A 24,738-nucleotide genomic window follows, 5' to 3' on the forward strand; every position below is an offset into this window, starting at 1 on the left:
CCTATATGGTGCCAAAACTCCGAAATACCTCCATGCCAATATCTGTTCAAATAAAGTTAATAATAGCATAAATATAATTTTTAGTAATTGACTGCAAAACCCCCCTTAAGTTCATTCTAGAATCACGAAGTTTCGCTGGTGAAAATCGCGCCATTATTGACAAAAATAGGTCAAAGTTGTCACTTCTGTGCAAATTCAAGACTTCAAATGTCAAGGTCACCCGAAAGTGAATATTCCCATATAATATATGCATATATCATGTGCTAGGAACTAATGTTTTTATAAAAGAAATACACAAAACATTTCGTACCTGAAGCGTCCAGCTTTCGGCTTTCCGCGGGTAGTCCGGGAAAATGTTCACGCTGGCTAGCCCCGTAACCAGAGTAAGGATCTTATTTCAAACTGAAAGTGCCTAAGATATTCCGAGTTCACATACCAAAGGCCAAGCTCTTCATTGGCCATGTAGTCCTCGCGTATGCTATTCCACCTTGATTTGGGGTCCCGTTAGCACCTTTTCCCGTGCAGGGCGGACCACCTCCGGGCTGATGCTCCAGCTCATCACCTCGCCAGATCCGCTTGCCCCTAACACATTACCAACGGGGAAATAGATCCTCGTCACTTCGGTGAACCTACTCCCAGCCCGGCCCGACACCTTTTGGCCTGTCCTATGACGGTTTTCAGCGACTATCGTGAGGAGGTCGTGTGAGGACTTGCCATCACATTGGCCATTAATCAGCCTGCTCACATTGCAGAACTTCCATTTACATACAACCGGTTAGCATGTTGCAAGTATTATATAAGCCCCTGATTTCCTCACCAACAACCCATGGTTCCCGAATGTAGCATGTACGTGATTTGCAGCTGATTAGTGCGGTGACCGTTTTACAACGCTGAAAATTTATTCGGAGAATATTGCATCTCATCTGCGCTTCAAATGTAGATACGGTGGGCTGCGCGTCTCCTTCACTGGCTCGTGGAAACGACACTTGTAACGTGACAGTCCTAAGCCCGTAATAAAGTCGGCAGCCCGTTTGCTCCTCAGCCTTCTGAATATCCGTTCAGGAGCCCCAGTAGTAGGGAAATTTTCTGGCGTATTCTCTTTCCTGCTTTGCTGTTCAGCAGTATCCAGGTGGGAGTGTTGAGGTCATTCTGGACACCAAGTTATTCTAGACCCCACGGCCATAACGCTCCTTATATGGAAGCCAGATAAAGTATTTTTTGGATGATGCGAGCTGAGAGACCATCTTCAGGGCTAGTTGTGCACCCTCCTACATATCATTCAGCGAGGAGCGTTTACCGACTCACAGCGAAGCTTGACCATTCATCGGTTTCGATTACCTTCATTGCAAATGAAGCCTTAGCCATTGCCGGTCGCATTCTTTTCGTTGTCCTTTGGGCTAAAAAGCTGGGATCGTCAGAGGATCGCTGCGCTTCAGTTTGGCCTTAGTCGCAAATGCTCCAGACGATCCATTCCCTTCAACTTTAGCATAACCCGGGGGTTGTGGTTTACCTGGAGGTGGTTGCCCAGAAGGATGTTTTCTATCTGAAGGTAGATGATTCTTGCGGATAAGGGTTTAGCTTTCGCACATGAGTTCGGGGGGCCTGCATGGCTCGTCCGATAAGTATTGGGTCTCTATTGGATAGGTTCCAAATTAAATGAGAGGAGAATTTGAGTCTAAACTCAGGTTCTCTATCGATGAGCTTAGGGCTGCCCCCCCGTTCAGGGTTCCCCATCCAGAGTTCACTGTTCGCAGCCATTTTTTAACTCATTGGACCTTTCAGTCATTGGCACGAGTTTCATACCTTGATTACCTCTTAGCTCCAGGTTGCGCTTCTGGTTCCTATTTACTGAGCTGCCTCACTACGACAAGGTGGGTAATCATCAAGGGAGGGTTAGATAGTTACTGGAAGTGCTTTAGTTTTTCAAAAATTTGGACTATGGTTTTGTCTGGGAAGGAAACAACTTGTCAGACGCTGCCTCATCTCTGTCCTGCAGCAGCGTGGTGAGGGAAACAAACAATTTTTAGTATTTTAACCTCATTTATTTCTTTTTCGCGTATATTATTGTATATGAAGGACCTGGTCTTTTACTTTTCAGGAAAAGTGTTACAATAAGCATTCCCAACAACATTCCAACAATGGTACACAAAATGGTATGCAAAATATTAGAAAATGTCAGTATGAATCTCTTGTACTTCACACGCTCATCCTCAATATTGTCAACGGTTGTTCGTCCGTAAAACGTGATACTTAGCATGGCTCCAAAACACAGACCTGACAAAAATACGATTGTCTTCTCTTTACGAGTCAAAGGACTTCTAGGGTGTGGGCAAAACAAGCCATACCAAAGGTACATTTCTTTGAAACATCTCTTTATATGGGCAAGGACTATGTATCTTGTATTTTTTAGCTGGTCCTGCCTTGCAAGGCGAATATCGTGCTCTGTCGAGGTACCGTAGATTCGTGAAAACCATTTATTTACTAAGAAAATAAACTCTTCTCGTCGAACTGTGTCCTTGACGCGAACCATTCTGCAGTACCAAGAAGGATGTCGTCCGGTATAATCATTGGATAGACTTATCGATTCCAACTGTCCCAAGTGATCGTATGTGGTCAAAGCGAATGTTGCTTCAGAGTTCCTTCTGAATATTTCGTGGAATTTTCGACAGGAGGCAACAATTGGTTCCGACTGCAGCTCTGAGCCATTCAGTTGAACTGTGATGTTGGCCGTTGTTCCGGCAAATGGGTAGTTTCCAGTTAAAATTGTAACCAAATACAGATATTTCTTGCAAGGATCGGATTTCTGTGGATAAAGAACCTCAGGTTCCGTTTGTTTTTTATAATCTCTATGAGCAGCCCAGACTAGAAATGCGATCAGAATAAGGAGTAATAAAGTGAAAGCCAGAAGGAATATGATGTTTGCCTCGACGGATTTGAGTATATCGCGCGGGAGGTTGATGGAGTTTGGAGTTTTGAAGACTAGCGCAGCGAAGTCAGTGAAATGCTTGCATTTGCAGTGAATATGAGTTGAGTTCGTATCAGTGCCTACTTGACAGTAATCCGTGGTCCAACGTTCTTCGGAAGGACTCCAATTGTTACAAGAGTGAATGGATGATCTGAAGTGGAAATTGATATTTTCGGAACTTGGTGAAGAGTTTGGAAGAATAGCCATGTAACCAATTGTATCCGCGTTTTGCTGGTTCAAGTGTCCTATAAAATATCGTCCAGTCGATGTTGAGACCAATTCACTTTTGCTGACCACTTCACGATATTTCGGAAAGGATCCTAGTTTGACAAAAACTCTGATTGCATCAGTTGTGGTTAAAAATTGAATCGTTAGGTACGAGTTCCCTGGAATTTTAGCTTCGTATATTGGCATGTCACCTTCTGGTTTTACGAAACCGTAAGTATCGACAGTCTCCAACTGCTCAGCTACTTTTTTCAGTCCAAAAAATATATCAAATTTCGACCTTATGCTGGTGACTGTATAGTTTGTGGATTGGTATTTCTCACTAAAGACGTTAACACTTATGAATTGGGTACTTATTTGGTATTGTCTAGGGTACCACCAGTAGGGATTCTCATTCGACATAACGGTTTGAATGCCAACCTTGCTGTTTTCAACATCTGAATCCATCAGCTCACCTAAGACTGATAACGGAACTGACACCAAATTTGCCCCGTTAGTAAGGTCGGCCACTGTGGTATACTCAGGACCCACAACACTCAAATTCCAAAATACTTGATCAGTTTTGAAATCCATTGGTTCCTCCCCGGGTTCAGTTATATGAAAAGCTCCACGTCCAAGTTTATGAAAAAGGTTTCGAGTGGAAGCAGCAAACTCTTTCCAATTATTGATTCGATAAATTATGGCAAAGTCGAAATCTGCATAGTCAGGATAGTTTTCATTGTAAAAATCTTGCGGCTCTGGCAGCTGTGGATTCTGGATTGGGGGAAACTCTTCAGTTGGAATGAAAAATTTCTCCGCAGCTTGTACAAACGCCTGATTCATTTCTTTGTATCTTTCGGGTTGAAAGTCAAATACATCTTTCGTCGCCTCAGCATCTTCAAGCCCTCTACTAACAGCTTTAAAAGCAAGACCAGTTTTTCGAGCAAGGGTGTCTTTAGCTGTTGCATTTTGTAGGACATAATTTAGAATGAAGCTGAGTTTTTCTATGCTTACGATTGTCATAAGATCTGCCTTGCCCAGTGCGCTTACGAGGTGTTCCGTTAGATTATGTCTCCCTATTTCATCTGGAATTTGTTTTATTTTCTTCGTAAGGATTCGTACAGCAGCGACTGCAGTTGTCAGGTCGCCGGATTCGACAAATCCTTCAAGGCTCGGTCCGTCACTGCTGTCATGTATATAATCGTTAATTGATTCAATAGTTACTTCCATTTGGAAGGGTTCCAAGGAAACACTCAGTTCAAGTTGGACAAAGCTGTCAATAGCATCAGAAACGACTAATTTCAATTTGGCAAAATTTGAATTGTCTGAGCTAGAAAGCCTTAATTTCATATTGCTGTTGGTTTGCGATAGTAACAACTGGCTTCCTTGAAATAATGTGTAGGTCAGAGGTTCGTAATCGGAAATAAAGTCCATGCACGAGATTGTAAACTCCTCTGAAAACTCCTTCCCAGATTTAGGATCGACTGAGCAGGATCCCATTCTCAGAGAGCTTGTCAAATCAATATTAAAGATAATGAATCCCTTTTGAACTTTCGTTTCAGCTTCCAATTTTATAGTTGCTTGACCCGTCCCAGGTGCAAGTGTTGAAGCGTTAGTTATCAGTCTGATACCTAGGCCTAATGTTTTTGCTTCGGGAGCTATGAGGAACCATCTGAATTGAGGCTTCCGAGTAAAACAATTCTGACAGCGCGCTTTAATATGAATCCTTTTTTGGGTATTAGCCACTCGGTTGAAGCAGTTTCGAACACATTTGTACGACACAAGGAGCGGTTGCTCGTGGGCTGGTGTGATTTCTTGCCAAATTGTTGCAGAGAGTGATGTCCTTGATGCTATTATTTTAAGGGTGAAGTTGTATTTACGATTCAGGACTAGGTTGTTTGCTGGTATTATCACCTTCTTTCCTAGAATATCGAAAAGGAACATGTTCATACTTTACTTGTTAGGAAAATGTATTAATTTTTTTTGGAGGACAAGCTGGCTTCTCACTTACCTCTTCCCATATTCTTCTTGCAAAATTTATCATTAGAGGGAATTGTGGTGCAACTCCATTGGTACTTTAGGTTTGTACCTGCTTTAGGACTGGACATATCACGACTTCGGGAACCATCGACTATTACGCCTTCCTGTACGTTGATGATCCTGAAGTTACCGTAAGTGATGACTGCAATTGGGGAAGCCATGACAACCATGATGTAGCACTACCGATGGAAATTTGAAACTATTATGAGTCATCAGTAAAATATCCTTAATAGTCCTTACCCGTGCTATTGCTATACCGCTGCGACCTGAATACTTTTCATTTTCTTCGACTCTAATTTTTAGGATGTACATTAAATGGAATAAGGTTTTCTCGTCGTTGAACCAAAGAGTATGTGGTGGTATCCTTAAAATTCGATTATTTTCTGTTTCGAAGGAATACCGGGTCTCTGAAAAAGTTGATTTCATTATTTAAAAAGCGTATGAATGCATTATTGGATTAAATATCTAATCGTTTAAATAAGCCTGAGGGTCAAGAAACTTCTTGCTTAAAATAGTCTAACACATAAAATCTGACTTATTTTCTCTTCTGTGTAAGTTAAAGGTGTCCGTGCCATTTATGTGCTACTGCGGTTTGATACTTCAGGATTCCTTCTTACTTCGCGAGATGCGTCCTGAAGGTTTGAGGCGCCTTAATTTTTAAAAGACCACAGACTTTAAAATGTTACCGAAAAATAGTGCGTCTTACTTAGCCGCCACCTTGCTCAGTCGTGGATGATCGGGAAAATTAGCAAGAGCGGCGCGATCTCATCATTCAAGTCTGTTGCAGTAGTCAACTAGTATTAAGAGTACTAAATAGCAATTCCATGGTTGGTTTTTGGAATGTCCGGACGCTCCTAGATAACAGTAGTGAGAGCTCACGAAATGCCCGCTTTCTCCAACTCGAGCGAGAATTCCAACTATAGAAGCTGAACATTCTGGGCCTAAGCGAAGTAGGCTTGGAGACTACTCCTCTCCCTGATTCAACACTAATGCCAATGTCCTTCTGTACTCTGGAGACCCGAGTGGTGGTAGTAGACTCGAATCTGGTGTGGGATTGTTTCTGTTGCGCCAGTTGATGACGGCAAGGTTCGGGTTCAGGTTAAGGAGCATCACAATTGTGAAGTAATATGCACCAACGGAGACTTCCGTTATAGTGAAGAAGGTTGCATTCTATGAGCAACTACACACAGTTTAGGGAGACGTTTTCTAAAGAAGCCATTGTGATCGTGATTAGTTATCTCAATGCCATGGTGGATTATGACAACATCTTGCTCGAACATATGATGGGAAAAACGGTCTTTGCGACCGTAAAGACAATGGTACAACTTCTAAAGCTTCCACCGCCTCGTCATTGGTTGCACTTTGTTCGCTTGCGTGTTGGGTCCACCACTTCTCGTAGGATTGGAGAGCTGCGAATTCCGAAGTTCAATATCGATCGCTTGAATGATCGAGCTGTCGCTTGGCAGTGGCAGCGCTATTTTGTTGATCGGACGGTAGATACACTGAGTAACTCGCCAGGGACACCACTTTGTCGTGGTGGGGGAGCTTGTGGTAGTTTACTACTAAAATAAGGGTGTTCAAAAACACATGAAGATGGAAACAAAGGATTGTAACTCTCTAAGCGGTAAGAATTCACAGACATTGAATCCATCCGCGACTTGAGAAGTCAGATTGTAGCCGAGGCAAGGATTTTGAAGGTATGACCGAATTCATTTTTCGCCACGGAGAAATCTGTGGAACGCAGGCTCTCCACTTCAGTGGAAAACCTGCACCCAGTGTTTACGCACGGTTAGCCAAAAAGGATAGTACAGCAACTCCCTTCATGAGAGGAACTAGAAACCTGACTACGGTAGCCTGTCGGTGACATTGTTGCCTAACTCTCGGACGCAACAAAGAGGAACTTTCGGCGGAAGGTGAGGACAAGCAGGTAGCTCTGGTGAGATCCACACTGAACGCAGCATACTTTTCAGTTAGTGGCACTTTTCATATTAGACTATACTTAAAAGTTAGTCAAATTAACCTGCAGCATACCAAAGTTTCTTCCCATCTAGTGGCGGTAAGGCTGCTAAAGTTGCAGGGCTGTCCTTATATATTTCTAATTCAAGAGTCATGGGTTCATTTTAACAGAATCTGTGGTATTGGATCGGTCAAGAAGACTAGGATCTTCTTGGATGAGAGATCCTCGAGACCGAGGGCCTGCGTTCTGATGTCAAAATTGTTAGAGGCAATCATACTGAGACAATTCTGTTCCCAGGACCTTGTTGCGGTCAACTTACAATACCAGGTTAATGATAAGAGGAGAAACGTCATAGTTGCCACTGCTTACTTATCCTGTGATTGTTTGTGCTCTCCGCCGCCACAAGAACTAAGGGATCTGGTAGTGTATGCAGAATCAAGTACCCTTGGACTTTTAATAGGTTGTGATGCGAACGCTCATCATATTTGTTGGGGCAGTAGCAAATGCAATCCTAGAGGAGAGAAGCTGTTTGATTTTATCACTTCAGCTGATCTGATGACCGCGTACGTAAGGTGCGCCTCTATGTTGGTGGGTCGTGAATTAATTGACATAACAATCTGCACTTCAAAGTTTTTAGAGTTGATTAGAAACTGGCGAGTGCTAGATAAAGTCTTACTCTCAGATCACCGTTACTTAGAATTTAATCTGATTATTGCAGGCGAACAGCCTGTAATACAAAGCCGGAATCTTAGGAAAACGGATTGGATGAAGTTCAATGAACTTCTTGACGACAAAGTGGAGCTCCCTAGGCGACTAAGGACTCCTTTGACGATAGAGGATCAATTGAAAATTCTGAATCGCACACTTTTAGAGTGCTTTGAAGAGGCTTGTCCTATTTCCCGAGGCCAACGTGGTAAAACGGTTCCATGGTGGAATCGAGAATTGCAGAGACTCAGAATATCAATCAGACGACTTCTAAATCGTGCTGGAAAAAGTAATAAAGATGAAGATTGGCTAAACTAAGATGCTCGTAAAACGTTCGAAACGAGATTCTTTTAGAGCATACTGTGAGGAATTGGAATTGGCACGGATTATATCTACCAAGCGATGCTGAAGGAGGGTATAGAGCACTTAGAGGCTACGTACCTCCCTCTTGGCAGAAGGTGAAAGTAGTCTTAATACCAAAGTCTGGGAAAGATGATTATTCAGATCCGAAGAACTTCAGGCATATCTGGAGAGACCGATTGAGCGCCACACTCGCGAGAAGGCTCTAAGTTCCCACCCACTAAATGAAAACCAACATACTTACCAACGTGGAAAGTCCTTTGAGTCTGCTCTTCGTTCTTTGGTTTCAGAGATAGAGGATGCAGCTCTGAATTGTGAGTATGCGATGAGGGTGTTCGTGGACATAGGAGGGGCTTTTGACTATGCGCCCTTCCGAAAGTTCTGTGATTTCGGCAGAGAGCATAGTGTTGACGAAACTTTAATAAAGTGGATTTACGCTATGCTAACGTAGAGATTTCTGTGTGCTGAAGTGGGTGTTGATCGTTACTTAACAACCGAAGCGACGAAAGGCTGCCCTTAAGGAGGTGTGCTATCGCCACTTCTGTGGAGTATGCTGATGAACTCATTACTATGTGAACTGCAAAATCTACCAATGCACGTTCAAGCTTATACGGATGACGTGGCTGTGCTGGCTGTTGGTCGAGATCTCGGAATGTTGTGTAGAAATACACATTGATGATTGATTTGATTGATAGTGGGTATCTCATGCATGGACTTTCAGGAAATCGAAATAAAACCACAATGGTATTATTTACAAAAAGGAAGAAACTGAATGATTTTTGCCTTACAGAAATGAGGGGTGCAACTCTTCAACTCTCCGATGAAGTGAAATATCTACGAGTTATTCTAGACAAGACACCAAAGAGATTTAGGGATACCGAATTGGTAGACCTCGTCGCAAAATTGGGATGTCTGGTGTCCCTTATAAGGCAGACCTATACCATATACCGGTTATTGCGCTGTGGATGATGACGATTGCTTAGTCCAGCAGTTTTCTTTTTATTGAGTTATTCGAAAGAATGTTAGCCTTTTATCCTTTGGCTTCCAGGAGTTATAATAGGTAATCCTACTCAGGCCGTGTTGGCCCATTGTACTCGCCTCCCCCGTCTAACGGAATATTCCGGATTCGTTAACGTATCGCAGGATTTCCGTTAGTGGATGTGATGCTACCCGTCGCGGGGCATTCACATAGGAAATGCTCCGTGGATTCCGCTTCCTCATTACAGGAGGGACACGTATCATCTTCGGTAATTCCTATTCTAAACATATGCCCAGCTAGTGAATTATGGCCTGTCAGAATGCCCATAATACACCTGCAAGTCCTCCTGCTTTTCGACAGGACAAACTTTGCGGTACGTATGTTGGGTTCTGGCAGGAAAAGTTTGGTGTGTCGAGCAGCATTTAAGCTCTGCCACCTGTCGTTATGGGAAATTTGTGCCCAGTTTTTGAAAACAGATTTAGCCAATGCTACTGATACCCCAATTGCTGGCTCCGGTCCCGGCATAGGGGATATTGACCCCTCTTTCGCTAAAGCGTCCGAGATTTCATTTCCCTCTATGCCAGAGTGACCATGTACCCAGAGTAGTTCCACCATATTGAATCTAGACATAGAGTTCAAACGGTTTCTGCATTCCTGAACGATTTTCGAGGTGATCAAAGGACTGCTCAATGCCCTCAGTGCAGCTTAACTGTCACTGCAGATTGCGATGCGCCTGCCCTTCAACCGCTCGTCAATCATCCAGTTTGCCACCCTTGGGATCGCATAAACTTCGGCTTGAAAAACCGTTGCATATTGTTCCAAAGGAAAAGCCCACTTCTCGTTTTTATTCGAGAGGTAGACTCCGGCTCCAGAACCCTCTTCTGTTTTTGAGCCATCGGTGTAGAAGACTTCCGTATATCCCGCCACGCATTCCTCTGGGTTTTGCCAGTCCTCTCTACGCTTCAGGGTAATTACATATCTTCTACCAAACAGATGTATGGGGACACGAGAATCGGAAGGCATTGTAAGAACTGGATTTAGTCCTCACAGTAACTCTTCCAATGCTCTGTGCCCCCCACATCCGTTGTTTTCCCATAGATCTAATCGAATTAGCCTATGAGCTGCTCTCATTGCAGTGCTTTGAATAAATATATCCAGGGGCTGCAAATTGAGTAGTGCATTCAGAGCTGCGCCGGATGTCGTGCTCATGGCACCAGTGATACCCAGACAAACAGTTCTTTGCAGTGCGGCCAGTTTAGGGTGAAAACCTTTTTGTCTCACCTTAACCCACCACACTACGGATGCATATACGACCATCGGCCTAATGATGGTAACGTATATCCACATTACCACATGAGGCCTGAGTCCCCATGTCGAGGCAAAGGTCCGTCTGCACAGCCCATAAGCTGTGAGAGCTCGTTTCATCTTTACCTCTATATGTTTGTTCCAAAGAAGTTTTTTATCTAGAGTGACCCCCAGATATTTCACTTCTTCGGAGAATTGAAGGGTAGTACCCCTCATCTCAGGGAGACAAAGTCCATCCAGTTTTCTCTTTTTTGTGAATAAAACCATTGTGGTTTTATGTGGATTAACTGACAAACCATGTCTAAGGCACCAGCTGTCTATCAAATCAACGGCACGCTGTATATTCCTACACACCGTTCCAAGATCCCGATCAACAGCAAGTACAGCGACGTCATCAGCATAAGCTTGAGCGTGTATTGGCAGTTCGCATAGCAGTGAGTCGATCAGCATACTCCACAGAAGCGGCGAAAGCACACCTCCTTGGGGGCAGCCCTTCGTTGCTTCCGTAGTCAGGTAGCGATCGACCCCTACCTCAGCGCACAACAATCTTTGCGTTAGCATAGCATGGATCCACTTAATTAAAGCATCATCAACACCATGCGCTCTGGCGGCATCACAAAGTTTTTGAAAAGGCGCACAGTCAAAAGCCCCTTCAATGTCCACGAACACCCCCATCGCGTACTCACCATTCAAAGTTGGATCCTCTATCTTTGTGACCAAAGAATGAAGAGCAGACTCACAGGACTTTCCACGTTGGTAAGCATGTTGGTTTTCACTAAGTGGGTGTGACCTAAGTGCGTTTCCACGAATGTGACGCTCCACCAGTCTCTCCAAACCTTTCAGCAAGAATGAAGTCAAGCTGATTTGTCTGAAGTTCTTTGGATTAGAATAGTCATCTTTCCCAGGTTTCGGTATGAAAACTACCTTAACCTGTTGCCAAGAAGAAGGCACGTAGCCCAGAGCAAGACATCCTAGAAAAATATTTCTTAGAGGTCGCTCTAAATGCTCCATACCCTCCTTTAGCATTGCCGGATAGATGCCATCCATGCCAGGTGCTTTGAAATGTTCAAAGGACAGTATGACAGCTCTCACCTTTTCATGGGTAACAACCGCTTTTGCAGTGTTCCAGTTCCCCTTGCAACACTTGCGTGTTGAAGGGGTTGCAAGAACCGTCAACTCTCCCCCTACTACTTCTCTCACCCGTTCTCCCTGGTGGTGTACTTCTAGGAGAGTCTGTACTGAGTCCAGTCTGGAGCTCGTGAAAGTACCGTCGGGTTTTCTAAGAGAATCCAACTTGGCCGACTCATCCTTTTTGAGGACTCTGCACAGCCTTGAAGTCTCCCTTTCGCCTTCTAGTTCCTCACAGTACGCTCTAAAGGAGTCTGGTTTCGAGCACCTCACGAGCCTCTTATATTCACGTTGTGAGTTCCTGAAATTAAACCAGTCTTCGTCCTTGTTACTTTTGCAAGCACGATTTAGAAGTCGCCTGGTTGATTTCCTGAGTTTTTGCAGTTCTCGGTTCCACCAAGGAACCGTTTTACCGCTTTGGCCTCGGGAAATAGGACAAACCTCTTCATAGCACTCTAAAAGTGTGCAGTTCAGAGTTTTCACTTCATCTTCCAGCACCAAAGGAGTCCTTAGTCGCCTAGGGAACTGTACTTTATTGCCAAGAAGATCATTGAACTTTGCCCAATCCGTTTTCCTAGGGTTCCGTCTTTGTACTGCAGACTGTTCGTCCGCAATAGTCAGATTGCATTCTAGATATCGGTGATCTGACAGTGAGACCTCGTCTAGCACTCGCCAGTGTGTAATCAACTCTAACAATTTTGGGGTATAGATTGTTAGGTCAATTACTTCGCTTCTTCTCGGTCCCACGAACGTAGGGGCGCACCCTACGTTTGCAGTCATAAGACCAGCTGAAGTGATGAAATCAAATAGCTTCTCTCCTCTTGGATTGCATTTGCTACTGCCCCAACAAATATGTTGAGCATTCACATCGCAACCTATTAAGAGTTCTAGACCACTCGATTCTGCATACGCCACCAGATCCCTAAGTTCTTGCGTTGGTAGAGGATACAAAGAATCATAGGGTAAATAAGCGGAGGCAACTATGATGTTTTTCCTCTCGCCATTTATTTGGTATTGTATAATGACCGTAGCTAAGTCTTGGGAACAATATTGTCTCAGCATAGTTGCCTCTTGATATCAGGACGCAAGCTCTCGGTCTTATGGATCTTTCGTCGGAGAAGATCCTAGCCCCCTTTACTGATCCAATGCCACAGATTCTGTTAAATCGAACCCACGGTTCGTGCACCAGAAAGATATAGGGGAAATCCTGCAGCTTTGTCATTCTCCCTGCCAACAGGTAGGAGGGAGCTTTGGCATGCTGCAGGTTGATTTGACCGATCTTTATGTTTTTCGACATAAACTTAGTCTATTGTCTTATGGAAAACAGTTAGAAGCGTATGCGGTAGTCCGCGTATGCCGGGGTTTCCCCCACACCGTACCGCCAGAGACTCGATCCCCTCGTGATTGATTTCTCTGAGAAAAGCCGTACTTGGAAGTACCGCAATTCCCATGTTCTCATCCACGAAAGATCTTATCTCATCCCGCAGAGCATTCGTCTGTTCTCCACTTAGCACCTTAATTGGTTTGCGGTGTACGGGTTGCATAGATTCGATCACTCGAACTGGCATCAAGTCAGTTCCGTTCACGTCTCTGGCTTCCCTTCCTTCCGCCTGTTCCTTGGAAGGTGTAGGAGAAGTTACTAGCAGGTAGGATTTACTCTGTAGTCCCTTCCCCAGTGCGAGCCCCCATACGGGGGGCACACCGGCCCTAATCCCCGCGAGACGCGTGGATATAAACCCTGGTGCGGAGCACAATAAAGCGTTGTCCACAGCAGATGTGTTGGTCTTACGCTTCTTGCGCGCATTTCCGCTGACAGAAGAGTCTGGTGCGTCCAGTGTGGATCTTACCGGGGTTTCCAGTTTATCCCCACCTTCCGCCGGAGATTCCGCTTCCTTGTGTCCGATTTCTCTGGTCGTTACCGCGCCTAGTGGTACAGCCACGTCCATGTCCTCATTCCCAAGGTGCTTCATCTTCCTTCGCAGTGCTCTCTTCTGCCGTCGGCTTCGGGCCTTTCCAGCTTCACGGTGTCCGGACCGCTTGGATCCATTTCCACACACCGGCGTTAAACCAGTAGCGTCCACGTCACCGGCTTCCCGTTCTTCCGCTCTTCCTGGTAAGGAAGAAGGAGAAGATTCTGACAGGCAGAATTCAGTCGTAGTCGGATTTCCAGTTTCTCCCAATTTGAAAGTTTCCGTACTTTCCTTTCTGGCTAACTTCGCCGTAGGCACCAAGTGCAAACGTTCCACTGAGTCGGAAAGCATGCCTTCTACAGATTGATCTGTAGGCGAGTATGAATGTGGTGAGGCCTCCAAAATCCGCGTCTCGGCCGCGACATGATTGCTCATGGTCGCGGGTGGATTCGAAGTCTGTGACTTCTTACCACTTGGAGAGTTTAAATCCATCGTTTCCATATTCATATTTTTGGACACCCTTAGTGTAGTAGTAAACTACTACAGGCTCCCCCACCACGACAAGGTGGTGTCCGAGGGGGAGCTACAGGGGTAGACTAGAGTGGGAGGTATAAAAGTTATTTTTGATTTGCTGAATTGCCTTTTCGTGGCTTATTTGGAGGATCTTGAAACTTTAGGATTGTTGCATGTGATCACAAAATACGACAGAGTGACCAAGAAGATTCTAGGTTTGTACGACTTTTAAGTCTGTCTGATTTCTTGACCTTGGAATTTTTATTTTTTTGTTAGATCAAACAAAAGCAGTACAAAAGAATATCGACAAAAGAATATCGTCAAAAGTAGGCAATTGGTCTTTTTAAAAAAAGTGGGACATATGGTTGGTAGGGGGAAATACGAAAAACTAAATGACTGAACACCGATATTCACCACTGAGGAAGGCGACCAGCAGTCGCCGAAATATGCATATTTGCAAGTAATAAAATTTTTTAGGAAAGTAAACGGAAACGCTTCGGATTTTTTATTTCTACGCTCTAAACGCAGGTTTTTGAACTTGGAGGTAAGAAGCTTGCCATTATTAATTTGGAAATTATATCGAAATGATGGCACTGCGGTAACGCGAATCCAAACGGTATCGGAGTTATTGGTACCACTTGGGTGAGAGATATATGGTGTCACATTGGGATATGGTCAAGTCGGAAACAGGGTATCCGTAGCGCTTTTTGCAATATGTAGTCGAAAACCAAAAAAATTCGTTCTGCCTTCAAGCTTCATCAAAGTGCTGAAGGGAGTGCCGGTCACTGGGAGCTGGATCAGGAATATCGGGTTTTTCGAAGTATTGTGTTATATGGACGTGTAACCTTGAATTTCACAGGAAACTGCTTCTTTAAGTGAACATGAGTATTTGGCGTAGTTTCAAGAAAGTTTCTATGGAAACGTACTTTAATAAAACTCGCCTCAGGCGATTTAGTTGTTGCTCAAAACAATTAAAAGCTCTTTCCGCAGGAAGCGGATGATGAACCTTAGGTTTTGCTGGATGTCATCTCGATACCTCCAGATATTGAGTTAAAACCCCGAAACCTTCAATTATGGATTGGGAAGCTTGATACCGCCCGTTGCTGGTGGGCAAGAGATCTGGGGGTATATCGCAGACAATCAACTTCAACCATTGGATGGAATTATAAATAGAGCTCTTAAAACGACTCTTAGGGTCAGGCTCAATTAGATCACGAGTACTTCTTTTGTCCATAGTGGGAAGAGTTGGATGGCTCTCAGTACTTGTAATCATATGAGAGATGAATGACGGACCGAATGAGCACAACAATTACGACGACACAATCGACAATAGCAACATTTGTAAGAAGGAGTGAATAAAATGGTGGATTCAATTCAAATCCCTTCGTAAGAACAGCAAAATTAAAACAGTCAACTTTTGAAAAGTTAAGCCTTTGAGTGTTTTACGTAGGTACTTGTCGTGGAGACTTAATCCTACGGTCTTCTTAAGACACGGATTGACTTTGTGACCACAATCAGAGCCCCGCTGAGACAAGCAAGAACGGCACCAGTCTATACCAAGTACATGGCTTAGCATTCATACTGGTGGATTCAAGACATACCTAAATCTCTACTGAACTAAGGAGTACGGCATCCGTGTTGAAACGCAACACAACGCCGAGGCCCGAAGGTCTTTTCTCGCTGGAGCATAACAACAACCCCCATGAAACTCCCACTAGGGGGCCTACCGCAAATAACCGGGCTGTACTCACATACAACGGGAGTTCACCCGAAGTATGAGAGTCCAGGAGCTATCCCGGTTCCCATGGTACCAGTATATGCCTGGTAAGGTTTCGTGGCCAATTACCACTTCAGATGAGTCCCCGCGCAGACTCGGGTCTGATCGGCCTAATTAGGCCTTTGGAGCATTCGCCTACCGCATCACGGCCGGCAAACCAAAGTGAGTACAGCGTCTCCTGGTGCCACCACTATGGAGGTTCTCCTCGGCCACTTGGTCTTCCTCACCGCCACCTCTGAGCACCTACTTTTAAAAAGGTAGGAATTCCCACTTTTCCAGTGAGGACCTCTTTTTCTAGTACTAAAAGAGGGAGCAGCACCATGGCAGGTAATGGTTCTGGTGGCCAAAAAGAAATTCCACTAAAGAAATGCGGAGCAGTTTGCTACCATCGTCTAACGAAACATCACGGCGTAACAGAGATGGAGGATCTCCTGTACCTTGTCACCGATCAGCGAAACTCTCTCCTTCTCCCCGGACGAATTTGGACTGAAACGCTCAGTTTGGCAAGCTGTCTTCCTAGTTTTGACAATCACAGATGGACGTAAAGTTTCAATCACTTTATTTCGAAAGTTAAATGTTAAGCAAAAATGAAAGTGGATATCTATTTTCAATCAATTCTGAGTTCGGAGATTTACAGCTTATTAAATTTTCCAAGAAAAAATAAAAACTGAACCGAAGTCATATCGAATACATACCTTCATCTAAGAAATCTCGAATCTCCCAACTGTAGACCAAAGAAGATCCCCATCCGCAGCTCCTCTCCACTATTGCCTCCACTATATTCTTCCGCTGAATAGCGACCTTCCTTGGACTATGTGGTGAGGAACAATCCTCGAAACGTATTCTGGGGAAGCATTTACTTGAAGGCGGAGCTACGGAGATCTCATATTTTTTTCTAAAAAGTTCATCTTGAGTTTGTGCATTTGACGCCGTAAGGGTTATCTTGTCCTCGCCCGTATGCACAAAAACTGCATTCACTAGGACGTAGTACCTGCTCCCTGCGGCGGGACGACTTGGAGGATCATCTATTTTCAATTTATTGCATAATTTTGCAAAGTTTTTCGTATATTTGAATTTTTTCCCACTTGGGAATATGAAACTCGCTATAACGTATGAAGGAGTGTAGAGTTCCAATGTAGTTTCAGTTTTTCCAACGCTCTTTAGGCTGATTAATATATTCTGTGGAGTATTCACTTGAATGCGGCGGTTGAAAAAAGGGTCAAGTTCTTGAAATACTTGGCCAAATGCTTTTTCATTAAGTATTGAAAATAGAAAAAGTATAAACAGACTGCAATGTTGAAAACTCATGACTTTTAGTGGGGAAGTTCGATATGGTGGTTGGAAAAGTTAATGCAATGCATACTGTGACGAAAATCACTTTGGAAAATTATGTGTGACCTCAACAATTAGCTAGGACCCCAAAATTGTATAACAGTAGGGCGAATATTTAATTAGGATAATTGTTAACAAATCACTCCGTAAAAACATTGTAAAATTGTTATCAAATGACTCCGTAAAAAGGGATCCCTCGAAAGTGAAAACCGAAAATAAACGTCGGTCGCCGGGAACCGACTAAGAAGCGAGGATCTACTGGTATCCTGCTCAAGAGCCAGTACCAGAAGGCCATGTATATTCTCAGCAAGATTGCTAAGAATAAGGAGGCCTGTACTGTACTGTCGACTAGCCGGATTAAAAAGACCTCGTTAAATACCAGGCGATTGTTGAGGAATACAATAGAAAACGCCTGGCGAATGAGTGAGCGAAACCCATCGCTCTAAAACACAATCAATCTCAAGACGGGATCGAGCAAGATCACAAGCGGAGCAGAGTGTGGAAGATCTCCGATGCTAAGCAACATCCGAAGAAAAGTACGCAGCAACAGCCAGCCGACGGGCCAGGAATTGCGAAACCCTTGAGCGACGTGCTCAGGAGCCACTTACGTGTGGCGCTGGTGGATGGTAATTCTGCTCGCGGCAAACTAGCGCCGGAGCGGTGGACCAATGTTGAGGCCAGGCTGTCGGAAATGGTCATTGAGCACCTCCTGAACACCGAAGGCAAACACACGGAATTCAGTCCCTGCTTTGATTCCCCTTAAGTGGTCCATGAGTTCCACGTCATAGCTTGCGAAGATCAATTCTCTATGGGCTTTCTCAGTTCGTGTGTCGTTAAGATCAGCAACGCCTGGGAGGGCGTAACGCTCAATGTCATCCCTTACGACAAGATTCTCCAGGAGACCGATCACTCGCAACTGGTTGCCGAAGATCTGCATGGATAAGGACAAGCTCGTCCAATTCCTGCGTTTTCAAAACCACAGGATTCCCATGGATGACTGGGTTGTTATCAAAGAGGTAGAACCCCAGAAAAAAAAGCCAACCTTTCCTACTCCGTATAAACGAAGATTGCCCAGCTCTAACTAGAGTCAGGCTATGGACACTGGGCAAACCATTCTCTGGGGACCTCGAAAAGATTTTGGCTGCAGGGCGGGAGAACTGCTTTCTTTCGTGAAGGATACGGGCTGGCTCTAAAGATCCGAACCGACTCTGCCTCTCTACTCTTATAACAGCAGTCGCGGTCTTAGGCGCACCACAACGCTAATTAGGCTCCTCGGTGCGACCACTGATGCCTACCTACCTACTTTGTTCTCAAAACCTATCCAACCGAAAAATCTACAAAAAAACACAGTGGTGCATCTCTACGAAATCTAAGCCTCAAAATACATCCGGTTCCGACATCTGCACAAATAAACTTAATAATAGTATATTTCCACATTTTAGAAATTTATCCGGCAATCCCCTTAAGTCCATCGTAGTAGTACAAAGTGTAAGTAAGAAAGTTGTGTGAAGGACAACATAAGGCACAATTTAGTAAAGTTTGAAGAAAGTCCAACCATTATTAACAAAGTTATAGGGGGTGAAACTTTGCCATTTTTGGTGAATTTCGTACATTCTGCAACGTGTATGACGAATTATAAATTCACAACGTAAACTTTAAAACTTGCAGTAACAAATTCGATCCGCACTTATGGCTACAGACAGGTAGATGGCTACAGGCAGGTAGATACGAGTCTAGGACTTCGACGAGCATTTCTTGGCGCTTCATTATAACGGATATCAGCATTCTTAGATGTAGACTTCCCATACCACAATGGATTGCTACTGGATTTTTACAACAGATCTCTAATTGACACCACAACCTAGGTCATCAGGAAAAATCTCAACCACAAATAATGCCTCGTTCAGTCGTCAGGCACTGATTCGCAATCCCATACTTTGAGCATCGGTTGACGAATCGCTTGGTGTAATTGGTCGCCTCCATATTTAATCAACTCGGCTGTAATTCAATCGGTTCCTGGCGACTTTGGATTTTAAGCCGGTGGATTGCGCAAACTGTTTCTTCTATACTTGGTGGTGGCAGCATTTTTCCGTCGTCTTTATTTGGCGGGACCTAGCAGCTCCTTATAGAGGGCTTACGGAGGGCTGTGTTGTGAATGGCGTCAGTATTCACTCTCACCTGATTGTCAGAGGCGATTTTAGGTGGTGTTGTTACTCGAGCTCAGATCACTATGCCAACAAGATAGTGGCTCAAGTATATATTGACCACCATATATGTTCTCACATTCATAAAGGTTGAGAGGCGGCGGCGCTCGAATAACATGCGGTCAATTTGGTTGGAAGTGGTCCCCGTCTGGTGAGGCCGACGTATATTTGTGGACCGCTTTCCGCGCAAACCAGGTACTTCCAACAACCATTTAGTGCGATAGCGCTAACTGAATAACCCGCAGTTCGTTATCATTGGTATCCCTATGCAAGCTATGGGAACCGACTTATCCCCTGAATACGGGCTCCGTTCCTACTTGACTGTTCAAATCTCCAAGTATGATTTTCATATTATACTTGGGACAGGCTTCGAGGGTCCATTCAACTGCCTCGTAGAAGGTGTCCTTCTCCATGAGAAAATGCGCACATCGTTATTCCGTTTTCGTTGCCGGGTTCGTCATTGTGTGGTCAATCCAGTCCGACGCTCCTTTTGTAGCATCGTAACAGGTGGTTTTCCATGTAGGGTTGTCAGCATTATCCAGCCCCCAACCTGGAGGACCAGTTGGTACAATTTGTCCCGTTCTTAGGCGCGGGAGATTTGTTTTCATCCTTCTCTGCCTGCAGCTCCCAGCGGTCATCACGTGGAGGTAGAGATAGGGTTTGGTAGTAAAGCTGATGGTATTGGTTCCACATGCGTTTCCCAGGTTTTATGCTCCATCGTGGGTACTAATGCACGTTTCGCCCTGGGACCAATACTACCCTTTGACCCACCGTTGCTGGCACTTTTCCAGCGACTCTTGTCTTGCCGATTTTCGGTATTCTGTATAGTTTTTAGGCGAATTCGTTCTCCTTGTTGTACATGCAGGGCGCCTCACTTACCAGAATGTTCATCGGGATCATTCCCGCAATAACACACGACGCCTCGCCTGATATTATTCTGAAAGCACTGCCCACACTTAGCGCTACGTTTCGCCCAGGGACCTATACTATCCTTTGACCGCTGCTGCCTTAAGAGATCGTAAATTGTCAGGTGCCGTGGCGCTGCATTTCAGGCCGCGCCGTCACCAGAGTTCCCGGAAAGGCTAGTTTTTCGACGAGAAAGTGCTGAGGTTGATACATTTTGTGGCCCTTTCTGCGAATCTGTGGTGGTATTAGCATGCCTCGGTACTTGTGGACCTACTACCCGATCACCTTTTCCGGAAGGCGGATTTAGACCGTGATCTGGTCTTACTTTCGAACCCAAAGCACCGACTGTTTCTGCTAATTTAAAAATGGTGGCTGTTAGCGCTGCCTCCTGCGTTTGTCGTGCCGCGAGACACCTCGCCAACCACCGATTATGCGTAGACCCCTTGGATTTCCTCGCCGTTGGCGACCAAATCTACCAGAGGTCTCGTGACTATGCGGTGGTGGAGAAAATCAATCAACGGGGATGAAAACCTCACTGAAGGGAATATCATGAGAGACGATAGGTGACATGGGAAGGCCCATCCTCAATGGCGCGGCAGTCAAAGGGAAGGCGGACATGAATATACTCCCAGCAAATTCTTGGGATGTCAATAATTTGTTGTGGGTATCGAGCTGGATTACTTTTGCATGAGGTCTAGAATTTTGGTTAGCTCTAGTCTCAGGTTGGATACTGATCGTCATTGCTGATGATAATGATATTTGTCTCATTTGAATTTTCAATGAAACTGGGGCACAGGATCTTCAGGTTGGCGTTTAACTAGATCAGTTATCGCACTGCCACATATATGTTAGCATATTCGATATTTAATTTGTGCAAGTCAACAAGCTTCAAGAAGAAAGGGCTAAAAGTGCTTCTTTCTGTCCTAACAAGAATGCTCTTTTATGCAATAAAATTTCCAGGTGCCAAAAAAAAAAACGAAATTATAAAACATCTTTACTTTCGCTAAAGATATTTGAATATGCGCGTTTAATTGTATGGATATTATCGTGCCCACATTTAGAAAATTCAAAATGACTAGAAAAACTATTCACGGACTACACTTAGGCATGTGCTGTTTAAAGTATTTGCCAATTGAAAAGTATTTAATTTTTTTTTTTCAGTTAGATGGCGATCTTTTATGGAATGTACTCTGAATTTGGAGTTTGTTTGATATTTACATTTATGTAATTTAAAATCTGAAAGGAATGAAAAGGTCAGAAGTGGATTAATGTACATAAATTGAGACTTCTTGGTTTTCGCTCATGAGTGATCTCCAATTAAATGTTTGCAATTATCGCAAAATAGCAACAAGTGCGATGATAAGATTGTTTGATCTTTTGTAATTATGCAAATTATAAAATAATGGATCTGTAAATACGTTAACACTTTGATTTAAATCCGAAGAGGTTTAATTCTTACTGAAGGAATGAATGTGTAGACGGTGAATCCGCAGTTTTGTGGAGAAAGTCTGGGCATTTACTTTTGGTGCCTGTAAGTTTTATACAAACAATGATACGGTAAATTAGGATAAACTCTTGTAATTTAGATTGAAGCCATTCCTCACATTACCCTTGATGGAAAGAGTCTTTAGCTTCCAATTGTTTATGAAGTCATAATGGTTCACTTCAACAAGTGATTAATGATCCTGTTGTTTCCTTTCGTAATACGAACATCTTAGTATATAATCATTTATAAGATAACCTTTACTGTTTGAATTATATCATAAAGCTGGACACGATAAATAACACGTAAGAGGTCTGAAGCAGATTTCATGGGTCTTGCCTGGTGCCTTGTCTTACGAATGATTCTACACCTCCACCGCTCAGTTAGAATAAAAGTGCTGCAAGTGACTGATTTTCACAGGGACCTTGATCAGTAATCACTAACGATAAGTTCGTGATTATTTTATTGGGAACTTGATGAGAGCCTTTGAGTAGGTATTAATTTAGCGAAGTTCAAAAATCCATAAGAACTCATCAGCTGTTGGTTGCTTGTGGAGTGATTTTGTGCTTCACTTGTTCATTGCGCAATCTCTCTTCTAACGATCGCCTGATCCCCGTGCACTGGAACTATTATAAATTATAGTACACTTCATAAATATCATCAGCGAGGCATCGACCGTCACTATCTCACCACCAAACACACATTTCTTCCAGCTGTCTTGAAGCTGACTTGTCGTTTAGGCCTGTATGCCAGTTGGTTAAACATCGTCTTCATGAACTTTTTGCTATTGTTACATCCCATTATGTTGAGAAGTTCTTGAAACACTTGAAACACCGAGTCCTGAGACAAATTACTGGTACAGGTAAGATTTGTGAGATTGGTCATTTGTTACTTCGTCTCGTGCTGGGCTTTGCATCAGTTATTTAAGCAATGAGATGTGGATCGGTCTGTCTGTAAGTACGGTGAGATTACAGTGGAGGAAACCTATCTGGAAGCGCCTAATTAGGAGATATAAAGTATTTTTGAATTCAGAACTCTTCTCTTTATATGATTAAAGAAATGCGGAATACATACATATATCAACATTGCAATGAATCATCATCATCAACGGCGCAACAACCGGTATCCGGTCTAGGCCTGCCTTAATAAGGAACTCCAAACATCCGGGTTTTGCGCCGAGGCCCATCAATTCGATATCCCTAAAAGCTCCATCTCAGGCAGGGTCTGCCTCGTCTTCTTTTTCTACCATAGATATTGCCCTTCTAGACTTTCTGGGCTGGATCATCCTCATCCATACGGATTAAGTGACCCGCCCACCAGAACCAACTTGACGGTCATGGTATCGCTCATGGATTTCGTCGTTATGTAGGCTACGGAATTGTCCATCCTCATGTAGGGTGCCAAACATTCTTCGGAGGATTCTTCTCTCGAACGCGGCCAAGAGTTTGCGATTTTTCTTGCTAAAAATCCAAATCTCCGAGGAATACATGAGGACTGGCAAGATCATAGTCTTGTACAGTAAGAGTTTTGACCCTATGGTGGGACGTTTCGAGCGAAACAGTTTTGTAAGTTGAAATAGGCTCTGTTGGCTGACAACAACCGTGCGCGGATTTCATCATCGTAGCTGTTATCGGTTTGGTGCTGACGTTGCCACCATATACTTTGAATTGCCATCATTGCTGTGCAGTCCAACATCTCGCGCCGCCTGCTCGATCTGGTTGAAGGCAGTTTGTACACCTCGGATCATTTTTACCATGATCTCGATATCGGCATCATAGGCCAGTAGTTGGGTGGACTCGGATCGTAACTCTTGCATTTACCTCAGCATCACGGATCACTTTCTCCAGGGCCGGGTTAAAGAGGACGCATGATAGGGCATTTCCTTGTCGTCGACCGTTATTGATGTCGAATGCTCTTCAGAGTGATCCTGCTGCTTTTATTTGGCCTCGCACATTCAGCCTTGTCAGTCTTATCAATTTCGTTGGAATACTGAATTATCTCATGGCCGTGTACAGTTTTACCATGTTATGCTATCATAGGCGGCTTTAAAGTCGATAAATAGATGGTACAACTGATGTCCATATTCCAACAGTTTTTCGATCACTTGCAGAAGAGAGAAAATCTGATCTGTTGCTGATTTGCCTGGAGTGAAACCTCGATCAACACGTGGTTAATTTGTTTCTGAACCGCTTTCCGCGCAACCAGGTACTTCCAACAAGCATTTGGTGCGATACTGCTAATTGAATAATGCGCAGTCCGTTATCATTGGTATCCCCATGTAAGCTATGGGAGCCGACATATCGCCTGAATACGGGTTCCTTCCCTACTTGACTGTTGAAATCTCCAAGTGCGGTTTTTTTTTTTTTTGAGTAGGGTAGGTGAATGCGTTTACGCACAGAGTGTTGGACTCCCGCCACAGCACGCTGGCGGACTACCAACTAAACACCTCCCTGTCATCAGAGAACTAGCCTGGAACCGTTTGACACATTACTTCGGGCTAGCCCTCCCGCTCTCCCGGCTTTGGGAGCCTTCAAGTCAGGGAATTCCTTTCACCACCGGGGGGGGGGGAGGGGAGGGGAGGAAGGGAGTTGTTAGTTCAGGGAACCCCTTACCGTCCAATCCCTCTGCCGGTCGAGTTCAGTCTTCTTGGTAGTAAGAAGAGCCCGAACATAATGCGCAATACGATTCCAGCTGCCAGCGCTCTTCAGCATCTCTCTGACAATGTTGTCTGGAGAGAGCTCCCCTGTGTCTCCATAAAGCTGCTGGCGGAGGCCGTCCCACCTCTCGCAAGAGAAATAGGTGTGTTCAGCGTCATCCGCCACTCTATTGCAGAACACACAATCAGGAGATCGCGCCTTTCCAACCCTGTGTAGGTAAGACTGAAAACCTCCATGCCCACTTAGAAGTTGGGTAAGGAAGTAATCAATCTCACCGTGCTTTCTGTTCAACCATGGGTCTAATTTGTCGATG

General features: G+C 44.2%; 1 protein-coding gene across 1 annotated transcript in view; it reads right to left on the reverse strand.

Moving 5' to 3' along the window:
- Positions 1-2,041: 2,041 nt before the first annotated feature.
- The window catches only part of LOC119660062, a 31,217-nt gene continuing 8,520 nt past the window's right edge, over positions 2,042-24,738 (reverse strand). The window contains exons 3-6 of the mRNA XM_038068441.1: positions 16,539-17,090; positions 5,450-5,616; positions 5,181-5,388; positions 2,042-5,091 (exon numbers count right to left, since the gene is read on the reverse strand). Coding sequence (XP_037924369.1) covers positions 2,042-5,091; positions 5,181-5,388; positions 5,450-5,616; positions 16,539-17,090 — 3,977 coding nt within the window. The remainder of the gene's footprint in view (positions 5,092-5,180; positions 5,389-5,449; positions 5,617-16,538; positions 17,091-24,738) is intronic.

This window comes from Hermetia illucens, chromosome 6 (genome assembly GCF_905115235.1).
Source record: "Hermetia illucens chromosome 6, iHerIll2.2.curated.20191125, whole genome shotgun sequence".
Classification (NCBI taxonomy): Eukaryota; Metazoa; Arthropoda; class Insecta; order Diptera; family Stratiomyidae; genus Hermetia; species Hermetia illucens.